General features: G+C 39.3%; 2 protein-coding genes across 2 annotated transcripts; both read right to left on the bottom strand.

Annotated features, from left to right (window-relative positions):
- Positions 1–1,441: 1,441 nt before the first annotated feature.
- LOC117452641 (cell cycle checkpoint control protein RAD9B-like) lies at positions 1,442–12,573 on the bottom strand. Its single transcript, XM_071204305.1, is given in 11 exon segments — positions 1,442–1,802; positions 3,021–3,195; positions 3,497–3,622; positions 6,009–6,073; positions 8,037–8,143; positions 10,524–10,630; positions 11,259–11,358; positions 11,584–11,686; positions 12,157–12,211; positions 12,213–12,285; positions 12,540–12,573. Coding segments are annotated over 11 exon segments (1,074 nt in total). The 3' UTR covers positions 1,442–1,673.
- A 1,271-nt stretch (positions 12,574–13,844) lies between these two features.
- LOC117452458 (protein FAM216A) lies at positions 13,845–18,291 on the bottom strand. Its single transcript, XM_034091112.1, has 5 exons — positions 18,133–18,291; positions 18,016–18,044; positions 16,699–16,829; positions 15,759–15,885; positions 13,845–14,263 (listed from the first exon to the last, which is right to left on the bottom strand). The coding sequence occupies exons 1-5, from the start codon at positions 18,207–18,209 to the stop codon at positions 14,109–14,111; spliced, it is 519 nt and encodes a 172-aa protein (XP_033947003.1). The 5' UTR covers positions 18,210–18,291; the 3' UTR covers positions 13,845–14,108.
- Positions 18,292–18,354: the final 63 nt, after the last annotated feature.

The raw sequence follows: 18,354 nt of genomic DNA, 5'->3' as shown, positions 1-18,354 counted from the left end.
TCTGTGTGTGTGTGTGTGTGTGTGTGTGTGTGTGTGTGTGTGTGTGTGTGTGTGTGTGTGTGTGTGTGTGTGTGTCTCCGTTTGTGTGCGTGCCCAAATTCCTCAGACATGACGCACTCCCATCAGGTGTGGCATCTTCAGGCTGAGGTAATGTTTTCTCAGACGAACCCAAATGTAGAAATAGTTATTCTAGCATTCTCTACAACGCCCATGTCTATAATTAAGATCAGCTGATTGTATCGTTAGGAGAGATAATGGCACTGTATAATTATTGGGATAGGCACTTGTTAATATTGATTCTGCTTTAAAACAATTACTCTGGGGTTTTTCTAGAAATCTGAACTTGTTTATAAGATATATAAATTCTTAAACGACAAGTCGAAGCTCCGTAAAAACAAAACGCTCAGTTTGACACCATTTTCATATTTCTGGAATAATTTGAGGAACAGAAATATATATATATAACATCAGTTATCATAACACTAAATAACTTCTCTGGTAATCAGTGTTTTATAATTCCCATAGTTGCAATATTATCTTTTTAAATTGCATGATAATAAGATACTCTTAAGTGTTTGCTTTAGTCACCGTGTTTTACTAAATTAAATCCATGCAATATTTGTAAAAAAACGTGCTTAAAAGTACGAAAAATAACTAAATCAATGCAGAATTTGTTGCAAAAACGTATAAAATAACCACGTAATAACCGTATTAAATGCATTATGCGCTGTCCCAACAATCAAGATGATATTATAAAGTGAGGCTAAAACAATGTCAGTGGGTGACCAGCAATTATAAAGAATTATGATATTTACTGTAGGAGCCGCATTTAAGTTAATTTTGATTTATTTGAAACCGTTATTAATGCACTTTTCTGTTTCAGTGAGAGGGCAGCAGGGCTCAGGTGAAGGGGGCGGGGCTTTAAGTTGGAGGTGCGGTGTGTGTGCAGGGCAGCAGCAATACCGTCATTGACACGCAGACGCGACCTTATGCTGAGTAGAGGACAGATTATTAGGATCTGCTGTTTAAGTTTATGTTAAATATTGTTTTCGTATTTTGTTTTGCTGGAAATAAACCTTGAAAAGCAACAGAAACGTCCGGTGGGTTGTGCACTGCGAGTCTGACACTGCGTCCGAGCCCCAAGCTCTACATGTGGCCAAGAACATTAACTGTTGAGGTGAAGGTTACAAGACAAACCTTTCGGGATTTTGGCCACTACATTTACCTTATTTACTGCTTTATGGTGATTGTATTAAAGCCTTATAACTATAATCAGACTGTTCAATAAGCAGATTTTAATGCATTATAATAATAATAGATTTAATTTGTTAGCGCTTTTACAGGTGCTCAAAGACGCTTTACAGATATAGCGAAAAGAACAACAAATAAATATATAGTTAAAGTCAAATAATACAAAAACGATCACACATTAAAAGCCGGATTGAAGAGGTGAGTTTTTTTATAAGTACGTTTATAGAACCGTTTTCATCCCCTACATTTCACAGACTGAAATTGTGAATAATAAATACATTTATTCATTCTTTTATAAATAATTATTCTACATTTCCGATGGAACATTTTTCGGGAAACTCTTCTGTTTAAAACCGGTTTGAACACTTCAGCTAACATGCTTACAAATCTATAAATAAATCAGGTTGGATGTCCTACTGTCGTCAGAGTGTCGGGCTCCTCGTCATCATCACATCTTCCTCCTCAGCCTCCTCTTCATCGCTGCAACACGCCAGCACAGGAAGTCCCTCCCCTGATTCTGGGGACTTCTCCCTGAACAGCAGCGAGCAAATCTGAAAAGAAATAAAATGACATGTCAGCGAAATGTTTCAACATAATGAAGCTCAGTACGTTCAACCAGGAAGACCTTCAGCTTGGGATAAAGTACAGGAGCTGAAACTCAGACTTCATCACTAAGGGGTCAAGAAGGGGTTCTCCGTCTTAAAGGACGGAGAACAAGAATCCATTGGTCGATGTGAGCAGAGGTGGGAAGTAGTGGAGTACAAATACTTTGTTACTGTACTTAAGTACATGTTTCTGGTATCAGTACTTTACTCCACGACTTACTTTTCTGACGGCTTTTTACTTTGACTTCTTACATGTTGAACTCAAATACCTGTACTTTCTACTTCTTACATGTTGAACCCAAATACCTGTACTTTCTACTTCTTACATGTTGAACACAAATACCTGTACTTTCTACTTCTTACATGTTGAACACAAATACCTGTACTTTCTACTTCTTACATGTTGAACACAAATACCTGTACTTTCTACTTCTCACATGTTGAACTCAAATACCTGTACTTTCTACTTCTTACATGTTGAACTCAAATACCTGTACTTTCTACTTCTTACATGTTGAACTCAAATACCTGTACTTTCTACTTCTCACATGTTGAACCCAAATACCTGTACTTTCTACTTCTTACATGTTGAACTCAAATACCTGTACTTTCTACTTCTTACATGTTGAACTCAAATACCTGTACTTTCTACTTCTCACATGTTGAACTCAAATACCTGTACTTTCTACTTCTCACATGTTGAACTCAAATACCTGTACTTTCTACTTCTCTCATTTTCCAAACAGCTGGTTCCTTTAGTCTGAATGTGTGTTGGTGCGTGATCATTATTCTTTAGAGTCACTGCGTGCCTATTGGTTGGAACACGATCCGTGTATCCATCACTTCCTGGTCTTCTCTAAAGAAGAGGGACCAATGGAAACGTTGTCATGTTGCCGTTGTTCACCATGGAAACATTCATTAGCTAACAATGACATTATTGTTCTATTAATATAAAGGGAGGTCAGGTACTCTTTAAAGCAGCTGCTAGCTATGGGTACTTTTTACTGAAGTACACTTCAAAGCCTCTTTACTTTGACTTGAGTAAAGAAGTTTAGTGAGTACTTCTACTTTCACCAGAGTACTTTTAAACATTACTCAGTACTTCTACTTGAGTTAAGGGTGTGTGCACTTTTGCCCTCTCTGGCAACAGGAAGCTCTTGTTACCGAGGAGGCAGGAGTGGAGTTGGCCCTCTCCTGATGGTGAGGTTCAGAGAGATGGTGGAGCAGCAGCAGCAGAGCAGGGTCTTCGATGGGGCTGCCCTGGCTGGAGGCCACCAGCTCCATCCCAGCAGGGACAGTAGCTGCCTCACCTGGAGACTCAGGTACAACATCTGCACACCTGCATAAAATCAATTAAGACCTTCATTTAGATTTATGACACTTAAGACATTAGACTTTTTAAGGATGTGCAGAAAAACAGCTTAAATTGCGAGTCGAAAAAGGGCTTTTTGAAGACATTTAAATATAGTTTAAAGACATTTAGCTGCTGCATTTCACTTTCAGTTTGACCTGCACACATACACATATATATACAGTATATTTTAACTATCTCATATCTGTTTATATGTACATTCAGCTGATCAGAGTTTTAGCTTTGTTATTGTGATATAGTTGTATTGATGATGGCTGCTCAGTGTTACCTGGTGGGGGTCCTGGGGGCCACAGCGAGGGTCTCTGCAGGCTGAGAGGGGCTCTCAGAGTCGATCAGAGTGGACAGAACTACGGTGGCCTCCAGGATCATATCCTCCACTGAGAAACACACAGGCCTGCAGACATCAAACACACGCTGAGGGATATCCACCGGGGACAGAAGTACAGTTATATTTTATATATTTAAAAAACACTCAGTTTGGAAAGTCTTTAAGACTGACTTTGGTATTTAAAGAGTCCTCTCCTGCTGATGTTCAGGTTTATATCAGTGTGTAGTGTCTCTACTTTAAAGAGTCCCCTCCTGCTGATGTTCAGGTGTATATCAGTATGTAGTGTCTCTACTTTAAAGAGTCCTCTCCTGCTGATGTTCAGGTTTATATCAGTGTGTAGTGTCTCTACTTTAAAGAGTCCTCTCCTGCTGATGTTCAGGTGTATATCAGTGTGTAGTGTCTCTACTTTAAAGAGTCCTCTCCTGCTGATGTTCAGGTTTATATCAGTGTGTAGTGTCTCTACTTTAAAGAGTCCTCTCCTGCTGATGTTCAGGTGTATATCAGTATGTAGTGTCTCTACTTTAAAGAGTCCTCTCCTGCTGATGTTCAGGTGTATATCAGTATGCAGTGTCTCTACTTTAAAGAGTCCTCTCCTGCTGATGTTCAGGTGTATATCAGTATGTAGTGTCTCTACTTTAAAGAGTCCTCTCCTGCTGATGTTCAGGTGTATATCAGTATGTAGTGTCTCTACTTTAAAGAGTCCTCTCCTGCTGATGTTCAGGTGTATATCAGTATGCAGTGTCTCTACTTTAAAGAGTCCTCTCCTGCTGATGTTCAGGTGTATATCAGTATGCAGTGTCTCTACTTTAAAGAGTCCTCTCCTGCTGATGTTCAGGTGTATATCAGTATGTAGTGTCTCTACTTTAAAGAGTCCTCTCCTGCTGATGTTCAGGTGTATATCAGTATGCAGTGTCTCTACTTTAAAGAGTCCTCTCCTGCTGATGTTCAGGTTTATATCAGTGTGTAGTGTCTCTACTTTAAAGAGTCCTCTCCTGCTGATGTTCAGGTGTATATCAGTATGTAGTGTCTCTACTTTAAAGAGTCCTCTCCTGCTGATGTTCAGGTTTATATCAGTGTGTAGTGTCTCTACTTTAAAGAGTCCTCTCCTGCTGATGTTCAGGTGTATATCAGTATGTAGTGTCTCTACTTTAAAGAGTCCTCTCCTGCTGATGTTCAGGTTTATATCAGTGTGTAGTGTCTCTACTTTAAAGAGTCCTCTCCTGCTGATGTTCAGGTTTATATCAGTGTGTAGTGTCTCTACTTTAAAGAGTCCTCTCCTGCTGATGTTCAGGTGTATATCAGTATGTAGTGTCTCTACTTTAAAGAGTCCTCTCCTGCTGATGTTCAGGTGTATATCAGTATGTAGTGTCTCTACTTTAAAGAGTCCTCTCCTGCTGATGTTCAGGTGTATATCAGTATGTAGTGTCTCTACTTTAAAGAGTCCTCTCCTGCTGATGTTCAGGTGTATATCAGTATGTAGTGTCTCTACTTTAAAGAGTCCTCTCCTGCTGATGTTCAGGTGTATATCAGTATGTAGTGTCTCTACTTTAAAGAGTCCTCTCCTGCTGATGTTCAGGTGTATATCAGTATGTAGCGTCTCTACTTTAAAGAGTCCTCTCCTGCTGATGTTCAGGTGTATATCAGTATGTAGTGTCTCTACTTTAAAGAGTCCTCTCCTGCTGATGTTCAGGTGTATATCAGTATGTAGTGTCTCTACTTTAAAGAGTCCTCTCCTGCTGATGTTCAGGTGTATATCAGTATGTAGTGTCTCTACTTTAAAGAGTCCTCTCCTGCTGATGTTCAGGTGTATATCAGTATGTAGCGTCTCTACTTTAAAGAGTCCTCTCCTGCTGATGTTCAGGTGTATATCAGTATGTAGTGTCTCTACTTTAAAGAGTCCTCTCCTGCTGATGTTCAGGTGTATATCAGCGTGTAGTGTCTCTACTTTAAAGAGTCCTCTCCTGCTGATGTTCAGGTGTATATCAGTATGTAGTGTCTCTACTTTAAAGAGTCCTCTCCTGCTGATGTTCAGGTGTATATCAGTATGTAGTGTCTCTACTTTAAAGAGTCCTCTCCTGCTGATGTTCAGGTGTATATCAGAGTGTAGTGTCTCTACTTTAAAGAGTCCTCTCCTGCTGATGTTCAGGTGTATATCAGTATGTAGTGTCTCTACTTTAAAGAGTCCTCTCAGTCTGCTCTGATTTCTGGCCGACCCTGTTGTGATTGGTCAACCAGCTTAGAGATGTCCCGCCCCTTATTCTATCACGTACAATGTGTTGGAGCGCTAGCCAATAGAAGCGCGAGTGTTACACAGTGATTTAATTTCTATGTTCTGGAAAGGATGTTCTGGGATTTTAGCCCTTGCAGGCCGTTTACATGCACTGAAACCTATATAACCACAGGGAAGGGCTGAAAGCATAATAGGGCCTCTTTAAACTTTACACACACTCACTTTCCTGCAGCACCGAAGTGGACGGACACCGAAAGGCAGTGCGACTCTGCAAAGGACAGTAAACCCTGTAGAAAAAATAACAGCAACAATTCACGTCAGAAAACGGAGACTTGTTTGGTTGTGGGATGTTTTTAAACTTTGAAAGCTTAGCATGTTTACAGTGACTAGGCGAAAGAAACATCTAAATTCTCCAGTGAATTGAGGTCGATTTGACTTTTAAGTCCCGTCTCTAATCCATCCAAACCCAATTTTCCAAAAACGGAAATGAGCAAGACGACTCACAGCAGGGAGTCTCACTGATCAGGGACGAGAGCTAATTCAGGTCGAGTCTGATTACCTGCACTTAAGCTTCTTACACACCATGCTGACACCAAAGAACTGACGCAGACGTCGCCTCACGTCTCTGCGTCTTGGCCATGTGTCGCACTGGAACACACCGCAAAGACTTCAGCCCACGGCCAAGAAGCACGTACGAACTGCACATGCGGGAGTGGCAATACCTCTCCGTACCAGCAGGCGGCGGTAGTGTGTATTCGTCATTCAAAAGAGGCAACAACCGGAAGACAGACTGCGTGATAACCGAGAGAAGAAGAACAGACTGCGTGATAACCGAGAGAAGAAGAACAGACTGCGTGATAACCGAGAGAAGAAGAACAGACTGCGTGATAACCGAGAGAAGAAGAACAGACTGCGTGATAACCGAGAGAAGAAGAACAGACTGCGTGATAACCGAGAGAAGAAGAACAGACTGCGTGATATATACAAACAACAAATAGTGCGTTCCATTGTCACTCTACAGCGAGAAGCTCACGGGGCTTTCCCGAACCTGCGTCGAGAGCTGGAGGTAAATGAAATCTCACATTTGCCTTCTTAATCGTTTGTTTACGTCCATCACTTCCGTTTCGCTTCTCATGCACTGATTCGCTAAGCTGAACAGCCAATCGGAGTGATTTCTTTGGCCGACGGCAACAAGTCGAATCGGCGGCGGAAGGTGTCGGCCGAAAAGACACGACGGTGCGGTACACATCAATCTGAGTAGGGCGACACGACGCTCATCGACGGCCCGACATCTATCGACGCCGAAAATCGTCTCGTGTGTAAGGACCTTCAACAGCCAAGCAGCTCCTTTTGTTCCTTTAAGTCAATACAGAAGAAAGCCATTTAAACTCTGTAACAAATCCATTCGGTGTGTTGAGCACAAAACTCGATTATTAGATTCTTTTTTATTAGGTTTCAATGTTTTGCTGTTTCTCAAAATCAGTTTAGGATTGACTTGAGGCGGCCCTTTAATACAAACACATGCCTACTTGGCTTTAAAGGTAGTCAAACTTCTACAACTCGTAACTTTAATAAAAACATGTATGTGTTAGAGCTGATTGCTCGATGGGCGGTAAAAATATCGACCGCTATTTTGTTAATGGAGTAATTGTTTTAAAAGACAAGTTTATGCAAGAAATGCTGTTTTTAGCCTCGAAAAATGTGGAGATGTTCAGCTTCTCTCTGTTCGATGTTATTAAAGTGAATATTTGGTTTGGATTTAAAAAACAAGACATTTAAAGCCATGGACTTTTTACCATTTTTGGACTTTTAATAGAACAAACTGTGAATCGAGAAGCTAGTCAGCGAATTAATCTGTGATAAAAAAGATTTTAAATATATTTGTTCGGCCCAATTTGTTGCTGTAAGCCAACATATTAGCACATAAATATTACAGTAGTAGTCTCTTACTCTTACTAAACTCTTAAAAAATAAAACTACACGACTTAATCCAGCCTAATTTTTACAGTTTAGTAGTAATAGTTACGTAAACCAGTCAAACACAGATATATGCATTCTCTGCCCCCCACACACACACACACACACACACACACACACACCACACACACACACACACACACACACACACACACACACACACACACACACACACACACACACACACACACACACACACACACACACACACACACACACACCACACACACACACACACACACACACACACACACACACAGAGCCTCCTGTTACCCTGAGCTCCTTGAGACAGAAGGTTATATTCGACTCCACTCCGATCTGAAAGTAGTCAAACTCGTCTGGGTGTAGGGACATCTCCGTGTACATAATCTTCATGTGATCTGTGAAAACATCCTGGAGTCAAATAATATCTGCACGATGTTCTTTAGTGTTTGTAGAAGGATTTCATACGCCGCCATTTCCATATTCAGGTTAAGTTGTCAAGAAAAACAACCACAAAAAACTTAGCCTGTGAATTCTTGGACAAAATGTTGTTTTTCTTGCATGTTCCACATTAATGACTTTACAAACTCTCACACACAACATGTCTAGAGTTTCACCAACGTCTCATATATCCAGTTGTATGCTCACTACTTTACAAACACGTGATTTTCAATAAAACCTATATTCAAAACACTTCTGAAGAAGTCTCACTCTTTTGCACGCTTCCGAAAAAAAGTAATGTGTTAGTGAAGCTTGATAAATTAGACTTTGATTGTATATTTTTCTCAGTATTTTTATTCTTTAATTCAATCTGGAGTCATGCAAGAAAAACAAGAGTGTTTTTCAAGAATTTGAGGTAAAACAGGGTCATCAGGGTGATATACAAATGATCATTTTGTGGGTGATGTATTCTCTTAAATCTAGTAAACTTTTGTCACTCGAGTGGTGCAGTCATGACACATTTTTCTAGGCCAAAGGGAAGGGACTTGTAATTTGGATTATTGCTGAAAAATAATCTCTGTGGCAAACAAACGTTTATGATAATTACAGGTTTAGTTCAGCAGGGTAATCTCCACATATTAACACGACTTTATGATTTCTGAAGTAAAAAGCTAACGTTGGGCTATAAAGGAACTACAGCACGGTCACATGACTTCACGTCACCACCGCTAAGCTAAAGGCGGCTAATGTTGGGCTATAAAGGAACTACAGCACGGTCACATGACTTCACGTCACCAACACTAAGCTAAAGGCGGCTAATGTTGGGCTATAAAGGAACTACAGCACGGTCACATGACTTCACGTCACCGTGGCTAATGTTGGGCTATAAAGGAACTACAGCACGGTCACATGACTTCACGTCACCACCGCTAAGCTAAAGGTGGCTAATGTTGGGCTATAAAGGAACTACAGCACGGTCACATGACTTAACATCACCACCGCTAAGCTAAAGGCGGCTAATGTTGGGCTATAAAGGAACTACAGCACGGTCACATGACTTCACGTCACCAACACTAAGCTAAAGGCGGCTAATGTTGGGCTATAAAGGAACTACAGCACGGTCACATGACTTCACGTCACCGTGGCTAATGTTGGGCTATAAAGGAACTACAGCACGGTCACATGACTTCACGTCACCACCGCTAAGCTAAAGGTGGCTAATGTTGGGCTATAAAGGAACTACAGCACGGTCACATGACTTCACGTCACCAACACTAAGCTAAAGGTGGCTAATGTTGGGCTATAAAGGAACTACAGCACGGTCACATGACTTCACGTCACCACCGCTAAGCTAAAGGAGGCTAATGTTGGGCTATAAAGGAACTACAGCACGGTCACATGACTTCACGTCACCAACACTAAGCTAAAGGTGGCTAATGTTGGGCTATAAAGGAACTACAGCACGGTCACATGACTTCACGTCACCACCGCTAAGCTAGAGGTGGCTAACGTTGGGCTATAAAGGAACTACAGCACGGTCACATGACTTCACGTCACCACCGCTAAGCTAAAGGCGGCTAATGTTGGGCTATAAAGGAACTACAGCACGGTCACATGACTTCACGTCACCACCGCTAAGCTAAAGGCGGCTAATGTTGGGCTATAAAGGAACTACAGCACGGTCACATGACTTCACGTCACCAACACTAAGCTAAAGGCGGCTAATGTTGGGCTATAAAGGAACTACAGCACGGTCACATGACTTCACGTCACCGTGGCTAATGTTGGGCTATAAAGGAACTACAGCACGGTCACATGACTTCACGTCACCACCGCTAAGCTAAAGGTGGCTAATGTTGGGCTATAAAGGAACTACAGCACGGTCACATGACTTCACGTCACCAACACTAAGCTAAAGGTGGCTAATGTTGGGCTATAAAGGAACTACAGCACGGTCACATGACTTCACGTCACCACCGCTAAGCTAAAGGAGGCTAATGTTGGGCTATAAAGGAACTACAGCACGGTCACATGACTTCACGTCACCAACACTAAGCTAAAGGTGGCTAATGTTGGGCTATAAAGGAACTACAGCACGGTCACATGACTTCACGTCACCACCGCTAAGCTAGAGGTGGCTAACGTTGGGCTATAAAGGAACTACAGCACGGTCACATGACTTCACGTCACCACCGCTAAGCTAAAGGCGGCTAATGTTGGGCTATAAAGGAACTACAGCACGGTCACATGACTTCACGTCTCCAACACTAAGCTAAAGGTGGCTAATGTTGGGCTATGAAGGAACTACAGCACAATCATAGTGTATCGTTAGCTCACCGTTTCCCCCCTCAAAGTAATTTCTCAGACTGACTCTGAGAGGAGTGATGGACAGAGTGATTTCCTCCTGGGAGACGGGGAAGTGCATCACCATTTCACCAAGAACCCTGCAGAGGAAGAGCAGAAACAATATGTCAATCAACCTGAGCATCGAGCGGAGAGCCTCATGTAAACACTGCTGACACATGATACCTTGGGTATTAAATCTTTATGTCCTTGTCAATCTGGTTGATTAGACTGAATTGAACTGAAGCTGTGTGAATGTATTTACTCAACTGTGAGTACAAAACATTGTGAACACCAATCATGTTTCTATTAAAGAGACTGAATCCTGACAGCAGCAGCCATAAATCTCATAAACTAATTTTACAGTATCCTCACTTGCCCCAATCTGTAAATACCTTCCAAGTAAATGTTAAGACCTTAGATTTCTCTAAATCTAAATCGAATAAATATATATCAAGCTTTTATCTTTGCACAGAAAGCGCTTGTGTCATACTTTCACTGTGTTTAGTTGTTTTTTTAAATATATATAATGTCTTTAATGTGGATCCAATGAATTAATTAATCAAAGTTTATTCATATAGCCCAATATCACACATTTACATTTGTCTCAGGGGGCTCTACAGTGTGTACAGAATATGAGTATGGCACCCTCTTCATGAAGGAAAAGGTGTTAGTGCAGTGATCACTCATGGGGGATATGAAATAAAGGATCAATAGTGAGCTGCAGACCTGGCGGGGGCTTTCAGCACGTTGGGACAGAGATGTGAAGCAAACGCCGCCTGCAGAGCTTCACTCTCCTCGAAAGACAAGTCGTGTGTCTTAGTGATGCCTGTCAGAAAACACAAGTGATTACACTGCCACCAGGTGCTCATAACATGGTACTACAGAGTCTGCAGCAGGGGGAAAGCAAACAGACCAAGTGAAGGACAAAGGCTCAGGGTTCTATCAAGTCAATACAAATTGATTGAAATATAATGTCCCTACAATCTTATAGGATATGTACTTCAAATCCTGAATAGTTCCTGGTTTATAAAACAAATGCAATGTTTCCTACCGTGTCTGCAGAAAAACTGGATCTTCACTCGGTCATTGGGAGTGTTGATTTGTATCTGACATCGCTCCACGGTAGCCAAACACCGGAAGAGAGGTAGAATAGACTGAAGAAGAAGTGCACTGGTCAATTTTGAGATACAAAATCCACATTTCGGTGTTTAATTTATTAACTTTGTTTGATTCAGGCGAGTCGTTTTCTCCTAAATTCACCAAAAGTTAGCGTCAGAGATCAGATAATGCCTTATTAGCATATTTAAACATAACATTACAGAAAACTTGTAATATAAAAAAGAATTACTATTGTCAGTAATGATGGGGGAACGTCTCATGGTGATATCTGTTAGTTACATGTTTTACCCTATGCACCTGTAGTGTGTGTGACATGTGTGAGTTTTACAATCCATATCTTTAAAGGCCGTTTTCTCTCCTCGTCTCAGCAGAAATCTTTTTACAGAGCGTTCAAACACCATTCACACACTCATTTATACACACTTTATTACTCAAAACATGGCATAAGGTCCCCTTAAGATGGAACATGTCACTTGTAACCACAATAAGTCAAAATGGCTGGTACCTTCATGAGCAGTTTGCATTGGACTGTCTCACTGCCCTGCTCTGGACCCAGGTTGTTTCTGGAAGAACATCGGCGAGAAGAGGAAGCAGGCGTACGCAGAATGAGCCGAATTCACAGATCTCAGCGCAGCTTTGGGACAAGAGAGGTGTTCAGTAAAGATGATGCCACTGCATTGCCTTTAGGAAGAAAGGAGGCTAAATACTTTGAGACCAATATGGAGGCCTAATGTAAAAAAACGTAATTTAATTTAAAAAACAAAGAGATGATTGGGCAAGCAATAACACAAGCGTTAATCCACTATGAAAGAGAGGGAGGCAGACTTTAAACAACTTTGGGGAAGTCTCAGTGAATGGAAATTCAAAAGTAAACGTGTTAGTTATTACATAAGTTATCAAAATAAATCATAAAGAGGGACATTTTGTAGGAAGACAACAGGTGTTGATGCATATAATTAATATATGTGTGATGTGTGTGAAATTAATTCACACAGCAATTTTTGGCTTGATTTCTTAAAGCAAGAAAACAAAGCGGGTACTTTTCCAAGTTTTGTCTAAGCTTCCCACTTCAAAACCTCTCCTCTAGGCAAGTCAGAATTCCTGGCTACTCCTCTGATTAATGTCAGGAAAATGGGATAATTCCCGTTTGAGTAGGTGTGCTCACCCCTTTACTCATGGGATCCAAACAAAGCTCATCTCCAATCCTTGACAGGGAGTGAATGGCCTTTCCAAATGCTAAAAGACAACAAAATACAGATAACTACAATAAAACTAATACTACTTTACAAGGGAAACAAAGCAATAACACAAGTATTAAACATCATTAACAAGTTTGAGGAATACTAAAACAATATCAAATACAATAATGATGTAAGTAACGTGTAGAATTAATTAAAATATGAACACTATTGTTTAAATTAACAATATCGATCATAACAATAACCTAGCTTTTATAAAATGCCTGTGTTAGCTAGTGGTTAGAAGCTAAACTAAGCTAACCAGTTAGCGTCTTATGATAATAATGTTTTATAAGCCTAAACAAATTAAGTTACGGGTTTTTTAACCCTCGGATTATATTATTATTCTTTACAAATCATTACATATGTCACAAGTCTTGTTTATATTACCTTTTACAGCATTTCCTTCCAGACACAGTTCATATTTTCTCTGAGGGCGGGGAAGATGCTAACAGGAAGTCTGATAGCTAACTAGCTAACGGTTATGCTAGCTAGTGAAGCTAATGGACTTAAAAAGACTAACAAGAAAATCTGCGCGGTATTTTAAATAAAAAACAGAGACAAATTTATAAAAATCTCACAATTGTTTAGTTTCTTAAATTGTATCTGGTTATCTTAAATGCAGAGCTAAAATTGTACTGTCATTTTAATTTTAATTCAGAACTATTTCTTTTGTAATTGATATCATTCTCCTGTTTAGGATTGTATGCACTATTTAATATACATGATATAATCTGTGTTGTACTGTTCATTTTTTAACATTCATTCAACCATCATATTTTTATATAAATATATAAAGTCTGATTTCCTAGAACTCAAGGTGAACAGAATATTTTATACAATATTTAATGCTCTGTTTTGTATAAAAGCGTTAAGAATGCAAGTACCCTTTATGACAACATGAGATTTCATTCATCTTTATCTTTTGACAATGACATAAAAGTTATATTCCACAACTACAGTAAATAACTGAGCAAAATGTAACTAGTAAACACGTTGAGTACCTTAGCAAATGCAGTGTTGTTATATGTGTTTATAGGTATATTTAAAAAAGACATGAATGCACCATAGACTGTATAAAGGACTGCACACATCCTTTGTTAGAGGCCTTTACACCTAAATGATCTACAATAACATAAGAAGTGTTGATGCAAAGAGATTAACATTAAGACTCAATATAAGGTAATAACACCTTGAAAATAATATGCCATCAAAGGGGTCATCTGTTGATTATTTTTGGAAGTATGACATCAGAATTATTGCTGCTCTTCCTCGGTCCTTGAGGCTTCATTCTTACATCCTTCACTGCATCCTTTGTTTTGTTTTCTCCTCGTTGATGAGTCCCAAGCCTCCTACTGCAGGGGGGATTCTGAACTGATAGATAAAAAAAACACAACATGAGATGGATCTTACTGGTCAACAGCAGAGATGGCAAAAGTACACACATCCTTTACTCAAGTAGAAGTACAGATACTCGTGTTTAAAAATACTCTGGTAAAAGTAGAAGTACTGACTAAACTTATTTACTTAAGTCAAAGTAAAGAAGTATACCAGCTATATATATATATATATATATATATATATATATATATATATATACCAGAACTAGCAGCTGTTTTAAAGAGTACCTGACCTCCCTTTATATTAATAGAACAATAATGTCATTGTTAGCTAATGAATGTTTCCATGGTGACCAACGGCAACATGACAACGTTTCCATTGGTCCCTCTTCTTTAGAGAAGACCAGGAAGTGATGGATACACGGATCGTGTTCAAATCAATAGGCACGCAATGACTCTAAATAATAATGATCACGCACAAAACACACATTCAGACTAAAGGAACCAGCTGTTTGGGAAATGAGAGAAGTAGAAAGTTCAGGTATTTGTGTTCAACATGTAAGAAGTAGAAAAGTACAGGTATTTGAGTTCAACATGTAAGAAGTAGAAAGTACAGGTATTTGGGTTCAACATGTAAGAAGTAGAAAGTACAGGTATTTGTGTTCAACATGTAAGAAGTAGAAAGTACAGGTATTTGTGTTCAACATGTAAGAAGTAGAAAGTACAGGTATTTGGGTTCAACATGTAAGAAGTAGAAAGTACAGGTATTTGTGTTCAACATGTGAGAAGTAGAAAGTACAGGTATTTGAGTTCAACATGTAAGAAGTAGAAAGTACAGGTAATTGAGTTCAACATGAGAGAAGTAGAAAGTACAGGTATTTGTGTTCAAAATGTAAGAAGTAGAAAGTACAGGTATTTGGGTTCAACATGTGAGAAGTAGAAAGTACAGGTATTTGGGTTCAACATGTAAGAAGTAGAAAGTACAGGTATTTGAGTTCAACATGTAAGAAGTAGAAAGTACAGGTATTTGAGTTCAACATGTAAGAAGTAGAAAGTACAGGTATTTGGGTTCAACATGTGAGAAGTAGAAAGTACAGGTATTTGAGTTCAACATGTAAGAAGTAGAAAGTACAGGTATTTGAGTTCAACATGTAAGAAGTAGAAAGTACAGGTATTTGAGTTCAACATGTGAGAAGTAGAAAGTACAGGTATTTGAGTTCAACATGTAAGAAGTAGAAAGTACAGGTATTTGAGTTCAACATGTGAGAAGTAGAAAGTACAGGTATTTGAGTTCAACATGTAAGAAGTAGAAAGTACAGGTATTTGAGTTCAACATGTGAGAAGTAGAAAGTACAGGTATTTGAGTTCAACATGTAAGAAGTAAAAGTAAAAAGTCGTCAGAAAAACAAGTAGTGGAGTAAAGTACTGATACCAGAAAAATGTACTTAAGTACAGTAACAAAGTATTTGTACTCCACTACTTCCCACCTCTGGTCAACCGAGGTGTGTGAGGGATGTTTAAACACACACCTGACTGAAGGCATGTGTGCAGAAGGTGCAGGTAGTGCTGCTTCATCTGCTGCCTCATGTGCTCCGTGCTGTAGACGCTTGCTATGCTGCACAGGTAGCGTCTCTGTCCGGCTGTGAGGGTGGGATGCTGCGGCACAAACAGAATTCATGAGATTATATAATAGAGCAGAATGACAGTAATCCTTTTACATATGAGGAATAGTGCAATTTAATGGTGGTGCTTTATGGGATTTTAATGGCCGAAAGAGCTGGGAAGGTTTGATTTGTTATTGCATTTGATAAAATATGACAGTTTAATAATAAAAATAACTAATTTGCTGAATTTAAATCAACATTCATTTCACTTTAATTGTACAAATTGTCTCTTCTGCTTAAAAATATCTGCATCTGTATGAATTTAGATATAGCTAATATACAATGGCCATACAATAAAAAATATATATATATATTCCAATGCAAACAGGGATTACGCTATAGACCATCTTTTAGCATTTTGATATAGCAGATTAATTTGATTTAAATTGTCAGATATATTGTTAAAACTTTAAGATATCTAACAATTTAATAATAATACAAATAATACAAATAATAGTTTAATTTGTTGTTTTTTGTCTGCACTGTTCATTTGACTACATGTATCTGCACGCATAGAAAGAAATGCAAAATATATAACTATAAAAATAATCACAGGTTATCTAAACACTAAACTTTCTTTCTGAGACATAAAAAATGAACAAGTAAACAATGAAAGTGTAATGGGCTTCTCTCAGGTTAGCTCTGTTACGATATATAATAAAAAAATAATATTTGGTCTAATGATTGCAGGCATTACCTAAAAATGGCATTAATTTGACTGCTTAGATGGACTACCACCATTCAAATGATCCTATTCAAACATATCAACAAATAGCTACCTTGTGTTCTGGTGTCATGTGTTTACCTGTAAGAAGGGAGCAGCCATCATGGATTTGGGAACGTGGATCGTCTTCATGGGTTGTCCTCCTGAAGAAACGTTACCGTGTTTTCCTCTGAACGCCTCCCTCGCCGGCTCACTGGGTAGATATTCAACACCTGCAAAAGAAACATGCAGCAGAAACTGAAGAAAAAAATCTGAAAGTGTCTTAAAAAATAGGATTTATTATAAAATCACCATTTAAAGTAATGTAAAGGTCACCTAGCATGCTATCTTTAGGCAATATCATAGGTTTCAGATATATAAAAATATATAAAAAACATGTCTATGAAGTGTTTTGCTCAAAATACCAAACAGATCACCAATTCTAGCCATGCCTCATATCCCTCTATTTCACTTCCTGTTTCAAAAGTGCTGATTCTGGGTATAAAGCTTTACAAATAAAAAGGAGGGGTCTGAGCTCATGCGGGACCCGGCAGCTACTGTCTAAACTAAATGCTGCCGTGAAGAAACGCCATATCATGGATTATCAAGGATCTGAAACAGTCTGGAGCTCAAAGGCTTTCTCTCTTGCCGGTTACACCACAAGGTGAGTTCCTTTTTACTTCCTGCTTCTTCACACACATGCTCTCCAGTACAGGTTAGCTCTGAGTGTTAGCGATGCTAATGTAAACATCGACCATATTACGTCCAAAACAGTCGGGCATGGTTTCTGATAGCAACGTTTCTGATTGGCCCGTGGGTCCACGTTTCAGATATTACGTCATATCGGACGCAAATCTGGATCAGCTCCGTTGTTCCCCCGTTTTTAGAGATTTGGGTACGGAGGAAAAGAGAGAGGGTTTTATTTTCTGACGCTGCGTGAGTTCCCCGACACACCGGGGACACATCTTTATGTATAAAAGACATTAAAAAGTGCATTTTACATGATGGGTCGCCTTTAAAATACCCCACTAATGCATCTCAAATTACGATACACAAATGTAATATGTAAAATACTGTAAAAGGTGCTTCTGTAAAAAAAATAGTTTTGACTTATAATCTTCCTATTGTACTTCTGCAAAGTTATTTCTGATTGAAAGACTACTTGTAGAAAATGCATGGCAATGTTACACCAATTAGTCGTGGACTTGCAGATTCATCTAAATATAAGAGTTGTTTTCGTTATAACTCCAAAAGGAAAAGGTCTGAATACAAATGACAAAAGCAGACAATGTTTCGTTGAGTAGAAAGCAAACCGCTTCAATTGTATCTTAGATATCCTATCAATTGCATTCAAAGAATATATTGGAAAATGAATAATAACAAGCTTTTCTCATGTTGAATTAGGACAATTTGACTCACCTGTGCCTCTCTGGCTATATTCTGCAGACCTGCAATAAGAAAGAAACATAAATCCTACTTTTAAAAAGACATAAATGCATCATTCCTAGTCATTTAAAACTCACATTGTGCGCTCACCTCGTTAACACGTGCCCATTCTTTAACCGGGTCTCTTTTTTCAGCTGCTCCACAAACGTTACCCTCTTCCTCATCATTTCTCACAGTCCTGATATTTCCTGCGTGTGTCGTGGAGGTCGCTGAGTTGCAGCCAAGCCTGAAACGTGACACTTCCCCCGGGTTCCAGTTACCGAGGTCTAACACACTTGAACCCAGAGTGTGTTCTCATCTAAAATGTAAAAA

Source organism: Pseudochaenichthys georgianus, chromosome 9, assembly GCF_902827115.2.
Source record: "Pseudochaenichthys georgianus chromosome 9, fPseGeo1.2, whole genome shotgun sequence".
In the NCBI taxonomy this organism is placed as follows: Eukaryota; Metazoa; Chordata; class Actinopteri; order Perciformes; family Channichthyidae; genus Pseudochaenichthys; species Pseudochaenichthys georgianus.
This window is presented reverse-complemented; position numbering and strand designations above follow the sequence as displayed.

Bases quoted from the DNA above. Each gene is read 5' to 3' on its own strand.
- LOC117452458 (XM_034091112.1), bottom strand. From the start codon at position 18,209: ATGATGAGGAAGAGGGTAACGTTTGTGGAGCAGCTGAAAAAAGAGACC. The intron at 16,830-18,015 runs GTGAGTCAAATT...TTTCTTTTGCAG, and splicing joins ATATAGCCAGAGAGGCACAG to GTGTTGAATATCTACCCAGT. The intron at 15,886-16,698 runs GTAAACACATGA...TTTGTGCCGCAG, and splicing joins TGGCTGCTCCCTTCTTACAG to CATCCCACCCTCACAGCCGG.